This window comes from Parasteatoda tepidariorum, chromosome X1 (assembly GCF_043381705.1).
Source record: "Parasteatoda tepidariorum isolate YZ-2023 chromosome X1, CAS_Ptep_4.0, whole genome shotgun sequence".
In the NCBI taxonomy this organism is placed as follows: domain Eukaryota; kingdom Metazoa; phylum Arthropoda; class Arachnida; order Araneae; family Theridiidae; genus Parasteatoda; species Parasteatoda tepidariorum.
In genome coordinates this window covers 14,731,709-14,749,462 of record NC_092214.1, presented here as the reverse complement: position 1 = coordinate 14,749,462, position 17,754 = coordinate 14,731,709, and the positions used below count along the sequence as shown (strand labels likewise).

The 17,754-nt window shown below is 28.3% G+C and overlaps 1 protein-coding gene across 1 annotated transcript in view; it reads left to right on the top strand.

Moving 5' to 3' along the window:
- LOC107438024 (N(G),N(G)-dimethylarginine dimethylaminohydrolase 1) overlaps positions 1-16,376 on the top strand; it is a 59,946-nt gene extending 43,570 nt beyond the window's left edge. The window contains exons 3-5 of the mRNA XM_071187527.1: positions 6,478-6,671; positions 13,023-13,145; positions 15,581-16,376. Coding sequence (XP_071043628.1) covers positions 6,478-6,671; positions 13,023-13,145; positions 15,581-15,706 — 443 coding nt within the window. The 3' untranslated portion in view covers positions 15,707-16,376. The remainder of the gene's footprint in view (positions 1-6,477; positions 6,672-13,022; positions 13,146-15,580) is intronic.
- The last annotated feature ends 1,378 nt before the right edge of the window (positions 16,377-17,754 follow it).

Genomic DNA, 17,754 nt, shown 5'->3' with positions numbered 1-17,754 from the left:
AGACCGTGTTAAAAAAACATGTAGTAAAAGAATACAAAATATTAAATTCTAAATTGACAAAACTATCTTTGAAAGAAACGTGCTTAAAAGCAGCAGAATTTTCAAGAGAAAGAATAATTGAAGCAATAAAGAAATCAATGGAAATAAAAATATGACCACCGAAGCCGACGTTTCCAGGGGGGTACTGGCCTCAAAAGTCATAAAAAGAAAAACTTTTCTATTGAGAGAGAGGACAAATGCCAAAATTAACTCTCTCAGTACCTCGAAGGTTTTGTAGAAGTCCAAGAAAAAATACATGAAATACGTAAATCCGAATCAAAAGAAATTTCAACAAAATCTTGAGAAAATAAAAACTTATGTTAAACCAGTTAAACAGCGATTTCACAAACAAACTAAATGCAAAGGAAACTCTAAAACAAAAGAAGGCAACGCCCTCTATTAAAATGCTCAGAATGAAAAAAAGAATAGTTAAAGATAAGATTATGTAACAAATTAGTACATTATCCGGAACGATCGGAACCATCGCTATTCCAGATAACTGATTTTCACGGTTTTCTGAATCGCTACAAAAAGCCTTTTTCTTTTTATTGTCAAACTCAACTAAAAATATATATATATATAATTAGAATAATTTTAAAAAACTCTTATTTCTTTTGACAGTGTAAGGATCTAATTATTTCTAAAATGATGGTAAGCATCTTTTAAAAAAGAAAGAAGAATTCTGAAATCTTTTGAGGGGAAAAATTTTTATTTTTTTTAAATGGCGAGAAAATGTATTGAATTTCGTTCCGGTTTTCTGGTTTTCCGGTATTCTGATTTCCGGATAAGAGGTTCTGTACTGTATAATGCTTAACTGGGGCTGCTCAGTTGAGACTTGATTTTTACCCTGTTAAAAGAAATAATAAACTAGTATTCTTCAATCATTTTCTTAATCAAAATATTTATATTACAATAATTAACAAGAAAATAATTATTACTCAAATTATTCAAAAAATTATTCACAGCCTCCTGAAAACTTTCAACTTTATTGCAAATATTTTTAATCCTAACCAATTGTGAAAAAACTATATTTTTGAAAATTTTACTGCGCAGATTAGTATTAAAGTTGCGGAAAAAAAAACTTTACATTTAAAAGCTTTTCTTTTATTAAAAACACCAATTTTAATTATTTTATCAACAATATCAATTTTAAAATCTAAATATTCAACATTTAAGCAATTATCATTAGTTTTCTTCAAAACCAAATCTTAAGGATAAATACTATAAATAAAATTATAATTATCACAATTAAACGAAATCAAATCATCAATAATCATCAATGAACTAAAAGCATTAAATTCATTATATTCAAGAAATTTGGCTTCAAAAAAATTAAAAAAAGTATTAGCAAAAGCACCAGAAAAGGAATTACCTTGTGGAATTCCAAAAATTTGTTTATTAAAATCTAAACCATTAAAAAGTACTTTCTCAAAAAGATTAAACATGCATTAATCCAACCAATAAGATTTATCTATTTGCTCATTAAATAAATACTTATCATAAATGCCGTTACAAATTTAAATAATCTTTGCATGTGGAATACTTGTGTACAAATTTTCAAAATCAAAAGTATTAATGCTAGAAATATCATTATTATTAATATAATCCAAAACTTCAACATTACTATTTATAGCAATATTTTTCTCTTTTTTAATTTTAAGTAAAATAATTTTTAGAAAATTAAAAAACTTTTTACTAATATCAGAATTGTAACAATTAGTACCACACGCAATAGACCTAAATTTAACTGGACTTTTATGAAATTTAACAATAGGAAATAAATATGGAAATGTAATCATATTTAACCTAAATTTTAATTTTTTACTAAATGCAATAATTCTTTTTTCAATAACTTTCTTACCTTCTTTTAATTTTAAATAAGTATTATTTGCATTATATTCTCCAATAATCAATTTTTTAAACAAATATTTGCACATAATACAAAAATTATTTGATGCTTTATCAACAACAGTAACAATAAATTTATCTTTAAGAATTTTAATATTCCTAGACAAATCAATAATAGTACCTCTAGGATATGAACTAAAACTGGTATTAAATAAATTAAATTTAACTTTTTCAATTATTTTAGCTTTCCACTCTGAAAAACCCTAAACGGGCCAATGATATTTTCTGGAAATTTTTGCTATAAAAAAATCAAGATCCTTTTTAATGGATAAAATAAAATTTTCATTTTTCATTTGAAATCTTGTCCTAAATTTTGAACCTTTACTTAAAATATTAATTAAATCTTGATCACCAACAATCTCCAATTTTCCCGTAATAATATGTCCATAATCATTATCAATATATTGAGAAAAATCAATTTCATTGCAATAACAATCAAATTTAGAAATACAATTTAAATTTCGACTTAAAAAATTATAAGTACATGCCTTTTTTCTAAGTGTAGAAGAATATTTATAAGCAGCTGAAACCTTAATTTGCTTTAAAGGAAAAAAATTCCGAAAGACCATGTATAACCTGTGGCAACTTAGCAATTTCAAATTTTTAATCATGAAAATTAATCGTACAAAAAACCCTTTCAACGTTAGAAACCTTATTAAAGAGCAGATCAGTTTTACTAGCACCAAGTTTTGATTTAATCAAATCCAAAACAATAAATTTAATAAGTTCAGTATCAAATTTAATCTTAGAACCAAAATTAATAAGGAAATTTTTAAGAACTTTATTTTTAAGACCAAAAATATCTTTCCTAATAATAAAAATATTATTCAAATTAACAAGTAAGTTACAAATATTCGAAAAATCATCAAAATCAATAACTTTACCATTACCTTTTCCACTACACTAGGAAAATAAAAAACTTTAAATTTTCATAAATTCAATAATCTTCAGTATTAACAATACCTTCCCCATTAAACCTACTATTTAATTCATATAGAAAAAGAGTTTTAAGACAACTAATGTAAATGTTTTCTAAATCAAGTCTTTTATCTAAATTTTCCATAAAATCTAAAATAAAAAGAGTAACATGATCAAATTCATGAAATTGATAATGCAAAATTTCATAATCTGTAGAACAATTACTATTATTAAAATTTTTAATTTATTATAATTTTAAATTTGGGCAACAAAATTAACTGCCCTATTTTTCTTTGAACTTTTTACACTTGCAAAACTATCTATTGTAACATCAAAAGAATCCCAGTGTTTCAAAGGGTAACTGGCACACGTTAAATCTGTTGGGTCACTGAGTCCTCCATGTTCCCATAACAAATCAATACCTGATTGGTACTGATTTAGGAGTTCCCCTGTCTTTTGGATTGGGTTCAAAATTACAAGCTACGGAGTTGAACAGTGCCGTTGAACTGTAAACTCGTCGAGTTGTAGCCGTAAACTCCTCAAATTTTGGTCGGCTGTTCAATGATGGTTATAAAATAAGAAATCCATTCAGCGATTGTTGCAAGTCGCTATATTTAGTGATTCTATGTAATTAATCCCGTTTTAATATGCCCACTAACTTCCATCATTCCATGATGGAAGTTGATGATGGTGTATTGGGAATTCCTGTTGGTTCTTAGGAATATACCATTAAAACAATTTGGCTTTTTCATAGTAGACCATCATAAATCAGTCTGAATTCCTACATTGAAATAATAGTTGTACATGATCGTTCCAACATTTGATTTCTAAGTCAGTATAATGGTAATTCGTGATGGCTCATAATGGTACAACAATGCATTTTCATAATGGTTGAATAATAATTCTTAGTGGTTCAGCTGGAAAATACTGTCAAAAAAAATTTTTTTTTTCATGTTAGCCTATTATAAATCAGTCCAAATTCCTACATTGGGGTAATGGTGGCTCATAATCGTTCCAACAATTGATTTTTAGAAAACTATGATAGAAATTTCTGATGGTTCAACATGAACAAACCGTTAAGGCAAGTTGCTATTCTTATGAGACATTGAAAAAAATTGGGTAATATGACAACCAAAGCCGACGTCTTCAGGGGGTACCAGCTTCGGAAGTCATAAAAGCAAAACCTTTTCTATTGAGAAAGCAAGACAAAAGTCTAAAATTGCTTTCTCTGTTCCCCAAAGGTTTTGCCAAAGTCCAGGAAAAAAATATAAAATACAGAAGAATAAAAACAAGACAAATACAGAACGATAGTATGAACAAAAGGTTACCTGAAATAAAAATCCAATAACTAGATAGCACAACTGACTGCAGGACACAACTAAAATAAAATAAACCTGAAAAGAATGCTCCCTATCCTGCACAGTTTAAAGAAAAAAGGACAGAAGTTAAGTAAGTAGTGACATCATTAATAGAGAAGCTTGACCGAGGAAACTTAATCAAAACTTGGATTTTGCTTAATCAAATAAAAAAACTAATAATTCTTAATCATTTTCTTAATTTTAAAACCAATACAGTCAAACCAATACAGTATAGTGAACCTTCAAGGGACCGAAATTTCAGTTCACTATAACCAGGAGTTCACTATAACCGTTACGCACTAATGGTTCCCAAACTTCTCCCTTTTATTACATTATATTCATATAAATGACTGAAAAATATTACATAGTAGCAAAAAATTTGTTATTTTTCATCACTCTTCGTCTTGCGTACAAATAAAAATTAGTAATCTTTAGCTGATGAGCAATCCTCTACATCAGATATGGAAATACTTCTCGACTCTCAGATAATATTTCCGGAATTTCTGTTATTCTGTTTTTTAAACCTGTCTAACCTGTCATTCGAGCACATAAAAGTAGTTTCTACAGATGGTTTTAAAAATCGGTATATGTATTTATTTTGAAGTAGAAATTTCAAAATTATTACAAAGAAAATGGGGGGGGGGAATCAGTCGAAGACAGAAAAAAGTTCATTATATCCAATTTCCTCACTTTTTTGGTTCACTATATCCACTAAAAATAACATTATACGTGTATAGCAAGGTACGGGACCGAGCATTTTGTTCACTATATCCGGGAGTTCACTATGTTTGACTGTATTACAAAAATTAAGAGGAAAACCACTATTTTCTTAATTTATTACAAAATTACTAGCTGCCTCTTGAAAACTTAAAACATTTTTACAAATTTTATTAATTCTAAGCAATTGAGAAAAAAATAAATTTTTGAAAAATTTACTGCACAAATTAGTATAAAATTACAGAAAAAAATAATTTTAAAATTAAAAACTATTCTTTTATCATAAACCCCAATTTTAATTTGTTTATCAACAATATCAATTTTAAAATCTAAATATTCAACACTTGAGCAATTATCATTAGTTTTGTTCAAAACCAATTCTTTAGGATTAGGATCCTAAAGAATTGGTTTAGAAGTTAGGATTAAGATCCTAAAGAATTGGTTTTGAAGTTCGGATTAAAATCCTAAAGAATTGGTTTTGAAGAAAACTAATGATAATTGCTTAAGTATTGAATATTTAGATTTTAAAGTTGATATTGCTCATAAGCAAATTTAAATTGGGGTTTATGATTAAAGAATAACTTTTAATTTTAAAATTATTTTTTTCTGTAATTTTAATACTAATTTGTGCAGTAAAATGTTCAAAAATTTAGTTTTTTCTGAATTGTTTAGAATTAAGAAAATTTGTAATAATGTTTTAAGTTTTCAAGAGGCTGCTAGTAATTTTTTTAAAAATTTAGAAAATAATGATTTTTTTTCTAATTTTTGTAATCTTGGTTTTAAAATTAGGAAATTGATTGAGAATTATTAGTTTTTTCATTTGATTAAGCAAAATCCAAGTCTTGATTAAGTTTCCTCGGCCAAGCTTTTCTATTAATGATGTCACTACTTACTTAACTTCTGTCCTTTTTTCTTTAAACTGCACAGGATAGGGGGCATTCTTTTCATGTTTATTTTATTTTAGTAGTGTCTTGCACTCAGTTGTGTTATCTAGTTATTGGATTTTTATTTCAGGTAACCTTTCGTTCGTACTATTCTTTTGTATTTGTCTAGTTTTTATTCTTCTGTATTTTATATTCTTTTCCTGGACTTTGGCAAAACCTTTGGGATACAGAGAAAGCAATTTTAGACTTTTGTCTTGCTTTCTCGATAGAAAAGGTTTTGTTTTTATGACTTTCAAAGCTGGTACCCCCTGGACGTCAGCTTTGGTTGTCGCATTACCCATTTTTTTTCATTGTCTCATTTGTTTAATTCCTTTAGGATTCACTGCTGCTAAGCGCTTTTTTTTCCATTTGATGTATTATTATTTTTAATTGCTTTATGTTGGACCATCATAAATCAGTCCGAATTCCTACCTTGGGGTGATGATTACTTATGTTGTTTACCACCTAAAAATATAAAATAATATAATTCATAATAGAATTATTGATGGTCAACATCAAGATTATGTTGGTGTATCCATGGAAAACTGTCAAAAATTTTAACTAAGAAGAACTAATGCCATTAATTTTTTATAAGTAACAAAATATTTGCTTAGGAAAGGAATTTTTTGTTGGCTTGTCAAGAAGGACTAATGATGCTGGGGCTAGAGCTGTAGCTGATGCTTTTCCTGAATACCCTGTAACTCCTGTGAAAGTCCCTGGGACAAACCATCTCAAGTCACTATTATCTATTGCAGGACCAGACATTATACTTGTATCTGCAAGTGACGAAGCTCAAAGTGTGCTTAAGGTGATTTTTTAAATTTTTATTCACTTGAAAAATATATGTATACAACATCAACATGTATCCAAAAATTTTGAATAAAATTTAATCTAAAATAATTTTAGAAAGCAAAATGATAGTTGACAGACAGTTTAAAGCAGTGACTCTCAACCACTGCCGCAACACTTTTGTGTGCTGTCAAATTCTTAAAGCTTGCTGCCAAATTTTAGAAATGATGTAGTAAAAATTATAATGTTTTTTTTTTTTTATTGTGAGTAAACTTAAAATTAAGGAAAACAATATATAAATACTTTTTTATAATTTTTCCATGCTTTAACAGCGTAAATATATTTGTCGGCGATAGTCTTGTCTCTGACAATCTTAAAATGTTAAAATAAGTAGGAAATTTAATTACTATTGAAATTATTTATTAACAAAAGAAAGCAAGTGAATATTAACTTCCGAAAGGAAATAAAAGCCAACAGTTAAAATGAGCTTGCAATTAAGAATTATAAAAACAAATTAACAAAGGATTACTTACAAAAGAAAACAAGCTAACAGTTAATAATTAACAAAAAAGCAAGCTAGCAAGAAATCACAAACAATAACAATAAATGTAAAGAATTTAACAATTAATAACTATAAAAAACGAGCTAACAATTAATAACTAGCAAAAAAAATAGCAGTTAATACCTAATAAATAACAAAACAAAAGAACTATTAAGCAATATGAGAGAAAGAAGGCAAGATACGAACTGCGCAAGTTGAAAGAGCGTGCTTTTGTAAACGTGTTTTAGTAGTACATATTTTATTTTACATTCAAAATTATTATCATAAACTATTTAAGACAGTGTATTGTAAGATAAGTAAGCAACTTTTAAACTTATTTTTTTCTTTGTGTGTTGTCAAATTTCAAAATTGTTAGAAGTGTGCTGCAACAATAAAAAAAGGTTGAGAATCACTGCTCTAAACAAATGTGGGTAAGGTGTTCTAGGTCAGCAATTTCAACTTGTTTGAGTGCAACTTCATCTGGGCAAAATACAGTGAGTCCGAATCATCATGAACAATTAATCATAGGTCTGATTCTTAGAAAAAAATATTGAGGAACAGAATCTTCTCACTTATACAGAATAACATGAGACAGAATTTCTTCTCACTTAGACAAAATAATATATGACAGAATTTCTTCTCACTTAGACAATATAATGTATGACAGAATCTCATTTTAACGAAATGTTAGATTGTTGAAAATATCATTTGCTATAATTGCTATAGCATTTCATCATCATCTTCATAGTTGGCCAGACAGCCCAATGTATTTCAATCCCTTCCTCTGAAGATTTCTCCATTACGACTTCCCACATATTTTTGATCTCCCAATTCTTTTCATTAATTGCACGAAAATCAGTCTCCGCTCAGGGTTCCCGCGGTCCTTGAATTCATCCAATACTGCCGGCAGCCCTTTTTATAAAACACCCGCGGATCTTTCGTGTTCTTTCTGTTTTGTTCCCGAGCTCTCTCACATGGTTTTTGGAGCCACCGTTTCTAGCCGGGCCTAGCATCACGGGACAAGTTTACTGTTGTGAAGTTTAATGTTTTTTTGGCCATAACAAAAATTATAAAACATTTTCTTAAGACCTACCAGAGTGATGCACCTCTTTTACCATTTTTCTCTGAAGATACACTTAATACAAGCAAGCAGTTAGTTGACTTTTTTAACGTTTATTAAAAAAAAAACATGGAAAATTTTTCAAATGTTGCAAAGCTCTGCAAGTTTGATTTTTCCGATGAAGTAAATTTCAATCTAGTGAATGAGATAGTATTAGGATTTGTTGGGGATAGTTGTGTTAAGCAGCTTTTGAAAAGAAACAGCTCTCTAAAGATGTGTTTAATGTCCGTGTTGAAGTTTACTGTTAATCTTTAAACAGTCGGCATAGAGTCCAGAAGTTTTGTGACAAAACTTCTGGAAAAGCTCTTGAGTAAATGTCCAATTAATTATTGCTTAGTAAGGAATGTATCTTATTTCAATCCAAGAAAAATGGCACTTCAGCCTGAGACTTGTCAAAAGTCTTAAAAATTTTTTTGATGAACTNAAAAGTTGTTGTGGATAAAGAATGTGATGAAGTAATTTTTCAATACGTACAAGCATTTTATTGAAACCATTGTGACTTGCAGTAAGTCTTCTTTTCAAAATTTTTCTACAGAGAATGATAGAGTAGACACCTTTTTCCATAGTTTTATCAATCAGAACAAGAAGGCTTATGATAAATTATGGAATACTATGAAAGTGCTTTTTACTCTTTCACATGGAAAAGCATCCATTGAAAGAGATTTCTCCTTCAATAAAAAAAATTGAAGTTGAGAATATGATACAAGAACCATATGATTCTCAAAGAATCATATGATTCTCAAAGAATCATTAAAGATGCTATAAGATGTTACGGAAACATTCTCAATGTACCCATTACTGATGATATGAGAATATCAGTGTCTATGGCTCGTCAAAGGTATTTAAGTAGTCCGGAGGAAAAACGCAACAATGAGAAAAATGAAGAAAAACAGAAGAAAAGAAAGGCTATTGTAGAAGAGGTGGATTTTTTGCAATCTAAGAGGGCTTACTTAGAAACAGATGTTTCCCAAATGTAGAAGAAATCTGAAAACCTGACCGAAGAAGCTGAGAGAAAGGAAAACATTGATTTATTCATCAGATCAAATTCTATTAAAAAAGCTACTAACGAAAAAATCGAGCTAAAAGAAATCAATAGCAAACTAACTGAAGTAACAAAAACATTTAACAAATGTGATTAATTTTTGTTTGCATTGCAATCAATGGGTCATTCAAAAAGGTTGGACATTTTAAGTTTCAATTTAATTTCTCTATTTTTTACGGAGTAATTATGTAAGTTTTTATGACTAAAAAAATGTTTCATGGCTAAATACTTTGTTTTGTGGGAGAATCAGAATATTATTAAGTAAAGTTAGTTTCACGACCAACTATTTTAGATGACTGTTGTACTGGATGACATTTGTTTTGTAAACATTTTTGTTAAAGTGCAATGTTTTATTATATCATAAAAGTGCAATGTTTTTATTATATCATTAGAGTGCAATGTCAAATTCAAGTGCAATGTTTATTACTTTATCTCAGATTGAAGTGAAATATTTTCATCAATTAAGAATTTTTGTTAATAAAATCATATTGTATTATTTTGTTTGCTTCTTATCTCTTAAGAGACAACACCAAATATTTCCATTATATTGCTTCCTTTCATTACTTTATAAAATAAGTAAGCTATATATGGTTCATGAATATGTTCCTTCTAATTTTTATTTTCAGAAAGAATTTTTACTGCATAACATTCAGAGAAGTTTGTGTAAATTATGGATGAATTAATTTTATAATTTCAGAAGTTATGTTTAATAGAGGAGAGGTGGGGGTTATGTAATAGTCATGGAATATGGAATACCTACAATTTAGCTTTGTCTCTCTCGTGCAGCCATCACGTGGAAATAACCAGGATTAAAGAAATCCCCTCTTCACCATTAACACCTCATTACCATTAGTTATAGATTGTGCTGAAAATGATTTTGTGAATTAATATTTAAAACCAGTAGTTTTTAAAAAAATATTAATAGTAGTCCATAATATATATACTCTCTTCTATATTTATAGGCAAAGCATTTAGGTATTATATTTGAAATTAATTATTGCCACAACAAGCATTGTTGCTTCTAGTAAAATAGAGGAGAATAATTTTTAAAATTGGTCTTGGATTAAGGTCCTTGAATTTAAATCTCATCACAGAGTGGAAACCCTGCCGCTGAATCAGCCCATCTCAACCGCGCCGTTCCCACTTTCTTGTTCTAGTGGGTCTAAGAAGCAATATCTTTTACTATACACGAACTCAATAAATTTTTTGACATCCTACCACAAGTTTTATATGAATTATGACTTCTAGTCCCCCCTTTTTCTCAATAAATCACTTTCTTTATTCAAAAAGTTTTAATGCAAAAATCCAGATTTATAGTTTTGTATTCTGAAATTTGGGGGAGGAATTTTTTTTTTAACTGAAAAAAATTACTTTTGTGAACACTTAATCACACATTTTGATATTTGTTTCACATATTGTCATGCATATTTGAATTAATGGATGACGCTTTCTACAATAGGGAGCGCTGCAAGCTTTTGACTGCTTATACTTCCGGGTTACTGTTTTTGTTGTGTTTTGAAGCCATTTGTCATACAACGTTATCATTGTGTTTTAAGACTCTCTTGAGTAGTATTTCTTGAACACATGTATTTGTTACCTGATTTATTATTTGTGTTTAAAAGAACTAACCCACATCCATCTTGATTTTAACTAAATTTTCGCTTCAAACTCACCAAAATTACTTTATTTCTTATGAAATACAGCAGACTTGAGCTCATAAATTATATAATTTATTTCTTTTATTTAAAACAAAATTATTTGTTTGAAAATCTTGCCTAACAGAATTAAGCTGTTGTAAGCAGTTGTATACTTTCTAACCAGAAGTAGAGCAGGCTAAGAGCTCAAAATTGTTGTTTATAGAAAATACCATCCATAAAGTGTAAGGTGACTGTGGTTATTTTTTTACATTACATATCACATTATCTTAAATTTTATTCACGTTATATGGCAAAACATTTATAACTTGTCATAGTGCTCGTTTATAATGTATTGAAATTCATTCTCACGTTTGGATTGAAACTTTCTTGTCATCAAAGCATGCATCTGCTTAGATTATCCAGATTTTTTATTCAGCAATTATTTTTATTTCTACTGTATCATGTCCAAAAATTTTAAGTCATTTTTATATTAGTTTGATCACTTTTAAATGTCTGTTTGTTTTTATTGATAACAGAAATATTTTAGAAACAGAGATATTTTAAAAAGAAAGAAGTTGTGATCAAAGCTCTAAATACAGTTGATCAAACACTTGCACCAAGAAAAGACACCCATATAATTTGGTTCTTTCCTTGTTCTGAAAAAAAAAAAGAAAATAGTTTGGTTTAATTTAACATACAATGCCCCCCCCCACCCACATAATCTGGATGGAAAATTATGCTTCCTATATACAAGGAATTTTTTTCCAGATTTAAGTGGCAACCCTGACTATTTCAAAATGTCCGAAAGAATTTTTATTATCTCTTTAAAAGAGAATCCCTCTTAGAGATTTAAGAAATTTTTATTCAATTAAAATAAACATCCCTTTGCACTTTAATTAATGCAAATAAAGTTTTGTCTTGAAAGCCTGTATTAATGAAAGACGGGTGTTTGTATTCTGGGTTTTTCATATCATCCCTCCAGGTCTAGGAACTAGGAGCAGGACATGTGATCTTTTCCCCAGAATTCCTCATTTCTCAAGATCTGATTCGTGGACTTCTGTAAATCAAAACTTATAATCTGACGAAATTTTCACCTCAATCTTAAAATTGAAAGTAAGAATTATGTTCTGCAATCCAAAATTTAAATTTTGAAACCTTCGCTGAATCGCATTACTGAGCCGTACCCTTGACTCTTCTGCAATTTTGAAATTTTTTTAAGTTTGGCGGATTTTCAACGTTTTTTATATTTGAAACTATGCTGGAATCTGCTGATATAGGTATTAATATTCACGCCATTTTAATATCAAGCACCATTTCGTATTTTTCTGATTTTAAAGTTTCTCATGAATCATTCACATGATTTAAAAATCATGTATCGCAATTCACATTCATGTGATTTATAAATCCAGTATTTCAATTTGTATTTACCCATTTTAGAAATCAATATCGTGATTCATTTTCACTCAAGTTTAAAATCCAATGTCGCTATTCATAGTCTATAAATCTTGCAAGGTGACTTGTATTTGCGTAATTCAAAAAATCCAATTTTTTATTTTTGCATTCTTAAATCCAATATCCCAATTTATATTCACTTGATTTTAAAATCCAATATCGCAATTCTTGTAAAAACTAATTATTATTATTGATTACTATAAAAGTGTGTTATTCTTTACTGGTAGGTAATTTAATTATAAATCTTGGTTCAAAAAACTATACTAAATATGAATAGTATATAAATTGATATCTTGTTATGGAGTTTTTGCACATAAAATTTTCAGGGATTTGCACTTTGTGTCACAATCGCCCATGGAAAGACCATCAACATATGTATTTTATTAAGTGTAATTGATATAATTTTTGGTGTTGTAATGAGAATTGTGTGAAAATAAGACATACAATGGTTTTTACTATTTTAGCAGCATTCTAATTTTCTAATGTTAAAGTTACCATTGCTCTAATTTTTGATCTTAATATTCCTTGTTATATTAAATATATATATATACTTATTATATATATAACTTGTTTAATAGCGTATGGCTCAAGAAGCTACCTATAGATACCAAACAGTTACTGTTCCTGATCCTGAAGCAGCTAACTGCTTATTTGTTAATGGGACTCTAATTCACAGATCTGAATTCCCAAACAGCATTCAGGTATGTATTTTTCTTGTAATAATCATATGATTAAAAGTATGCATCCACATGTGTTGTAGATAGGACTGGGTGATCTATGCAATCATCTGATGTTTGGATTCTCTATTGTGATTTACTGAGATGTGTAGAATATTTCCCAATGTATCGTTGACGTCGTGCCTACACTTGTGATGTTGAGCATTATTCCCAATAGTAAACCACTGTCTACGTGCTTGTGCGTAGAGCATTTTCCTCAGTTCAGTGTGCAGTGATAGCTCTGGCGATGATCGTTAACTTTCCCCGTCTTTTTTACATCAATTTGCTGACATGATTCGAATGCGATTGAGAATCGATGCATTGTTGAATCTCTTAGTTATGGAGAGGTTTTCTTTTAATTGTATTTGTGCATATCCTGCTGATTTTTTAAAAATCAATCCAGCCATTTAATGTTTTAACTGCTATTTTGCAGGCATCTGTGTCATTAAATGTTGAGAAATAATTATAAAAAATTCAATGTTTATTTTAAAAAAATTCTAACTTCTAACTTACGCAGTACTAAATATAAAACATAAAAGTACCGAAACATCGCAATGCCAAAATCTTATCATGGCCCAGTCCTAGCAAGGATATTATCAGTATAGTGAGCTTTTCAATGTGAGCAAATACACTTATTAATGTTAAAATAACAATAAAAACGATGTGCAGAACAGTGATGTCATTGATAACAATAAATGTTTTAATTGTTAGCTTTTAAAAAAAGGGGGAATAAGGGACTGTTGTAAATAAGTAGCCAACAAAAATCACATCCATTTGAAGTATACAGTAGTATTCCTGTTAAAAAAGAGAAGAATTAAAAAATAATGATAATTAAAAATTCAATGAAAAAAATCAATATTTTTTTACCTTTTAAAAATAAAAAGGTAGCTTAGCTGGTGGTTACCCACTAATATTTGCTTCAATAACATAGAATCTTAAGATTAGTGGAAGAAAATAGGGTGGAATAATGTTCACTTTCTATATCGATATCAGATATAAAAAAAATAATATCCCCTCGAGCCTTGACTTTCGCTGCACTTAAGGAAAGTGTTTTTTAATGCAGACAGCTCTGGTTAATTATCCTTGCCATTGGAATGAGAATTCTGTTAATGTACAGAATGCCAAAGAAAGGACCACCCTGAATAATTTTGGATCTAATGATCAGATCTTTACCTTCTTAGACTCATTCTTAATGATTTAAATATGCTAATTAAATGTGACCTTAAATATGATAATTAATAAGTGCAGACGATATTTTAAGTTATAAAAATCAGACACAAAAACGTACTTTCTTTGAATAAATAAAATTTTTTTTTACCAATTGGGATTTCTGACACCCAAATTATGGTCCCATATCTTGGCTCGGAGAGCAATCCAAAGCTTAGACCCCTTAAGATGAAATTTGCATTTTGCGTATTTTGCCATATGTCCAGAACTTTTTAAACAAAAATTTTTTTCATACAATTATGAAACTCGTTTATCCAAAGATAATTCCATGCAAAAAAATAAATTGTAGGAAATATTTATCATTTTCTATTTTATTCAATAATAGTCTTAAAAAGTTTTTAATTGTAAGGTACACAATTTTTTATATTGTTACAAGAAATGTAATTTTACATTGAAAAATAAAAATTATGAGCAAAATGGATCGAATAGTTTCTGAGAAAACAAATTTTAACTATTTGACTTTTTGAAATTTAATTTCTCATTAACCATTCACACGATTTTGCTCAAATTTTGTATTTTGCCAAGAAAAATTACTTTCTTCAAAATGAGTAAAAAATAGTATTTACAATTCAAAATTTTTTCAACTATCATTGAATAAAATAATAAAAATGAATAAATATGTACTAAAAATTATTTTTTGCCCTGAATTATCTTTGAATAAATGAATGTTATAATTGTGTGCAAAAATTACATTTTTGTAAATATTTATCATTTATTATTGTTTTATTAAATAATAGTTGCAAAAATTTTAAATTGAAAAGGTATATAATTTTTTGCATAATTTTAAAGTATGTAATTTTACATAGCGAAATGCTAAATTTGAGCGAAATCTGTCTAATAGTTTCCGAGAAATCAAAATTTCAAGAAGTTGTATATTAAAAATTTGATTTCATTAGAACTATTTTTTTTTGGCCCACTGTACATAAAATTTGGGAGTATTAAGAAAATTGTCATTAATAATAATAATAACTTAAATTATCATTCGATCAATCAAGCAATTGCTCTTTTAGGTGTTTGAAGACAACTTTCAAATTTTTACATTCTAATGCTTTATTTTGAAATCAAGAAAATTATTAATATTAATTAACAATAATAATAATTATAATATTTAAAAATTATATTAATAATAATGAATAATAGTTATAATAATAATTAAAATTATCATTTGATCAATCAAGCAATTGCTCTTTTAGGTGATTGAAGACAAAATTGAGTTCAACAAAGTTGCTATGCCCTTATCTGAACTTTCAAAAGCAAGAGGAAATTTGAGTAGTTGTTGCATCTTTATAAAAAAATCAAAATATATTAAACAACTTTGAATAGTACATTGTTACCTGTTAATGCCTTAAAAGTGGTGAACAATTTTATTGTATTAATATATAGTTTAACATTGCTTTTTACTGTGCCTGAAAATAGTGATATTTATATGTATGTTGTTTAAATGTAGATAATTCGATGAATCATTTTGTAGGTTATTTCATAAGGCATAAATCAATGTGATCAAGTTAATTTTTCTGTGACATTTCACAGTTGCCACTCCATAGGGAAAACCTGGAAAATACTGTGAATCACCTAAAGTGAGAGGAAAAACGCAGGGAATTTTGATTTTTCTTTACAAACTATGAAAACACAGAGAATTTTGTTTTTTATTTTTGTCTTTTATTAAATGGTGACGACTCAATGCGTAATCTATAGGGTATATTTAATGATATTCCAACTATACTAAACTATTTCATTTACTATATTATTTAAGTATGTTCAGCTATTCCTTTTTTTTCTCTAAGTTTTTCTAGCAATTAAAGCTAATATGTCCTCACACAGCCCAATATAACTCACTCAAGAGCACAGTAATTGTGTTTCCTCTTAATATATTATGTATAATATGCACAGGGGAAGTGCAGGGAATTTTTTTTTCTCCAAATTTGATTGGCAATCTTGTTTCAATAAAGAATGTAAATTGTAAAGTTAATAAACTGTTTGTGAATTCAATGTAGATATATTATTAGTGAAATTTATTTTGAAAAAGATCCAAAATATATCTCGCAAAATGCTTTCAATAAGTGTATGCAAGATACAATTATGCAATATTTTAGTTTTAAAATTCATCCATCTTTTAGATCTTAAGAGCTTATACTAACAAGTTTAAAGAGGCAAGGTGGTATTGACACCAGGGTTGGGGTTTTGGATGTTCTAGACTGGTTTTGGATATGAAACCTGGGTTCTACTGTCTTAAAGTGTCCAAAATCTTGAACATTGGTAAAAGGTAAAAATTGTATGTGTGTAACCATTGTACACATAATACTTACATAGATTAATAAATATTTGATACCTTTCATATACAATTTACTTTAACTTATTAAAGGAAAATAATGTAATATAATATGAAAAGATTAATAACTTTAAAGCTGCACAATTCATTGGATAACAAAAGTGAATACCTTATCCTTTAAATATTAACTAAACCTTAAATATGCTTTTATACTGATAAATTATGTTTGTGCATAAGGATAAATGATGCAATAATTAAAATAATGGTAAACTTTTTAATAAAACAAATTCATTTTGTTTCTTGTTCAAAAATTAACCTTCTATTTCTCTCAATATTTTTTTTTAAAATTGTGATATAATTTGAATAAAAGGATTTCGGGCAGGACGGTTTAAACCATGGATTAATCCATTCTGTCTTAAACCTTATCCACTCTAAATGACACTGCAAAATAATTTTATTTTGTTTGTCTTTAAAGGCATGGGCGGATCGTGAATTTAAGGGGCCCTGGGCTGAAAGTACTTAGAGGCCCTAATAGCCATTTTGTCAACAAAAAAAAAAAAAACGGTTTTCTGTAGTGAAATAGATAAGTATATGGAAAAAAATAGAACAATAAAATAATTTTATTTATTTACTTTCATTTGTGTATACAAACAGCAACTGTGCAACATTATTGCAAAAGAAATTGACAGGTTATGTGTAGTTATGTTATATAAATTATAAAGCAACCTTACTGCATTTTTGTGTTGCAAATTCCCTTATTTGCTCATCACATTGTAAGTTCATCACTCATTCACTAAATGCTCGTCTGGATAATAATCAACAATATTACGTACACTTTCCAGATCTATGTTTTCCATATTTTTGTCTTGCAAATCCATTAAAAATTTGAATATCTTGCTATACATCTCATGGACTTAGCTCCTTTTATTTAAATCCATAATCAGCTTATCCAACGCATAGTTTAGCGTGCCTCTTTTAAATTTTTTTGCGCCGTATGCTGAGAATTTATCTGTAGACTTATCTGAAAATTTTGGAGTAATGCTTCTCTTGTTTATGTCATTGTAGTCTGTTCCCACATTAGTACTTAATTATTTAGCT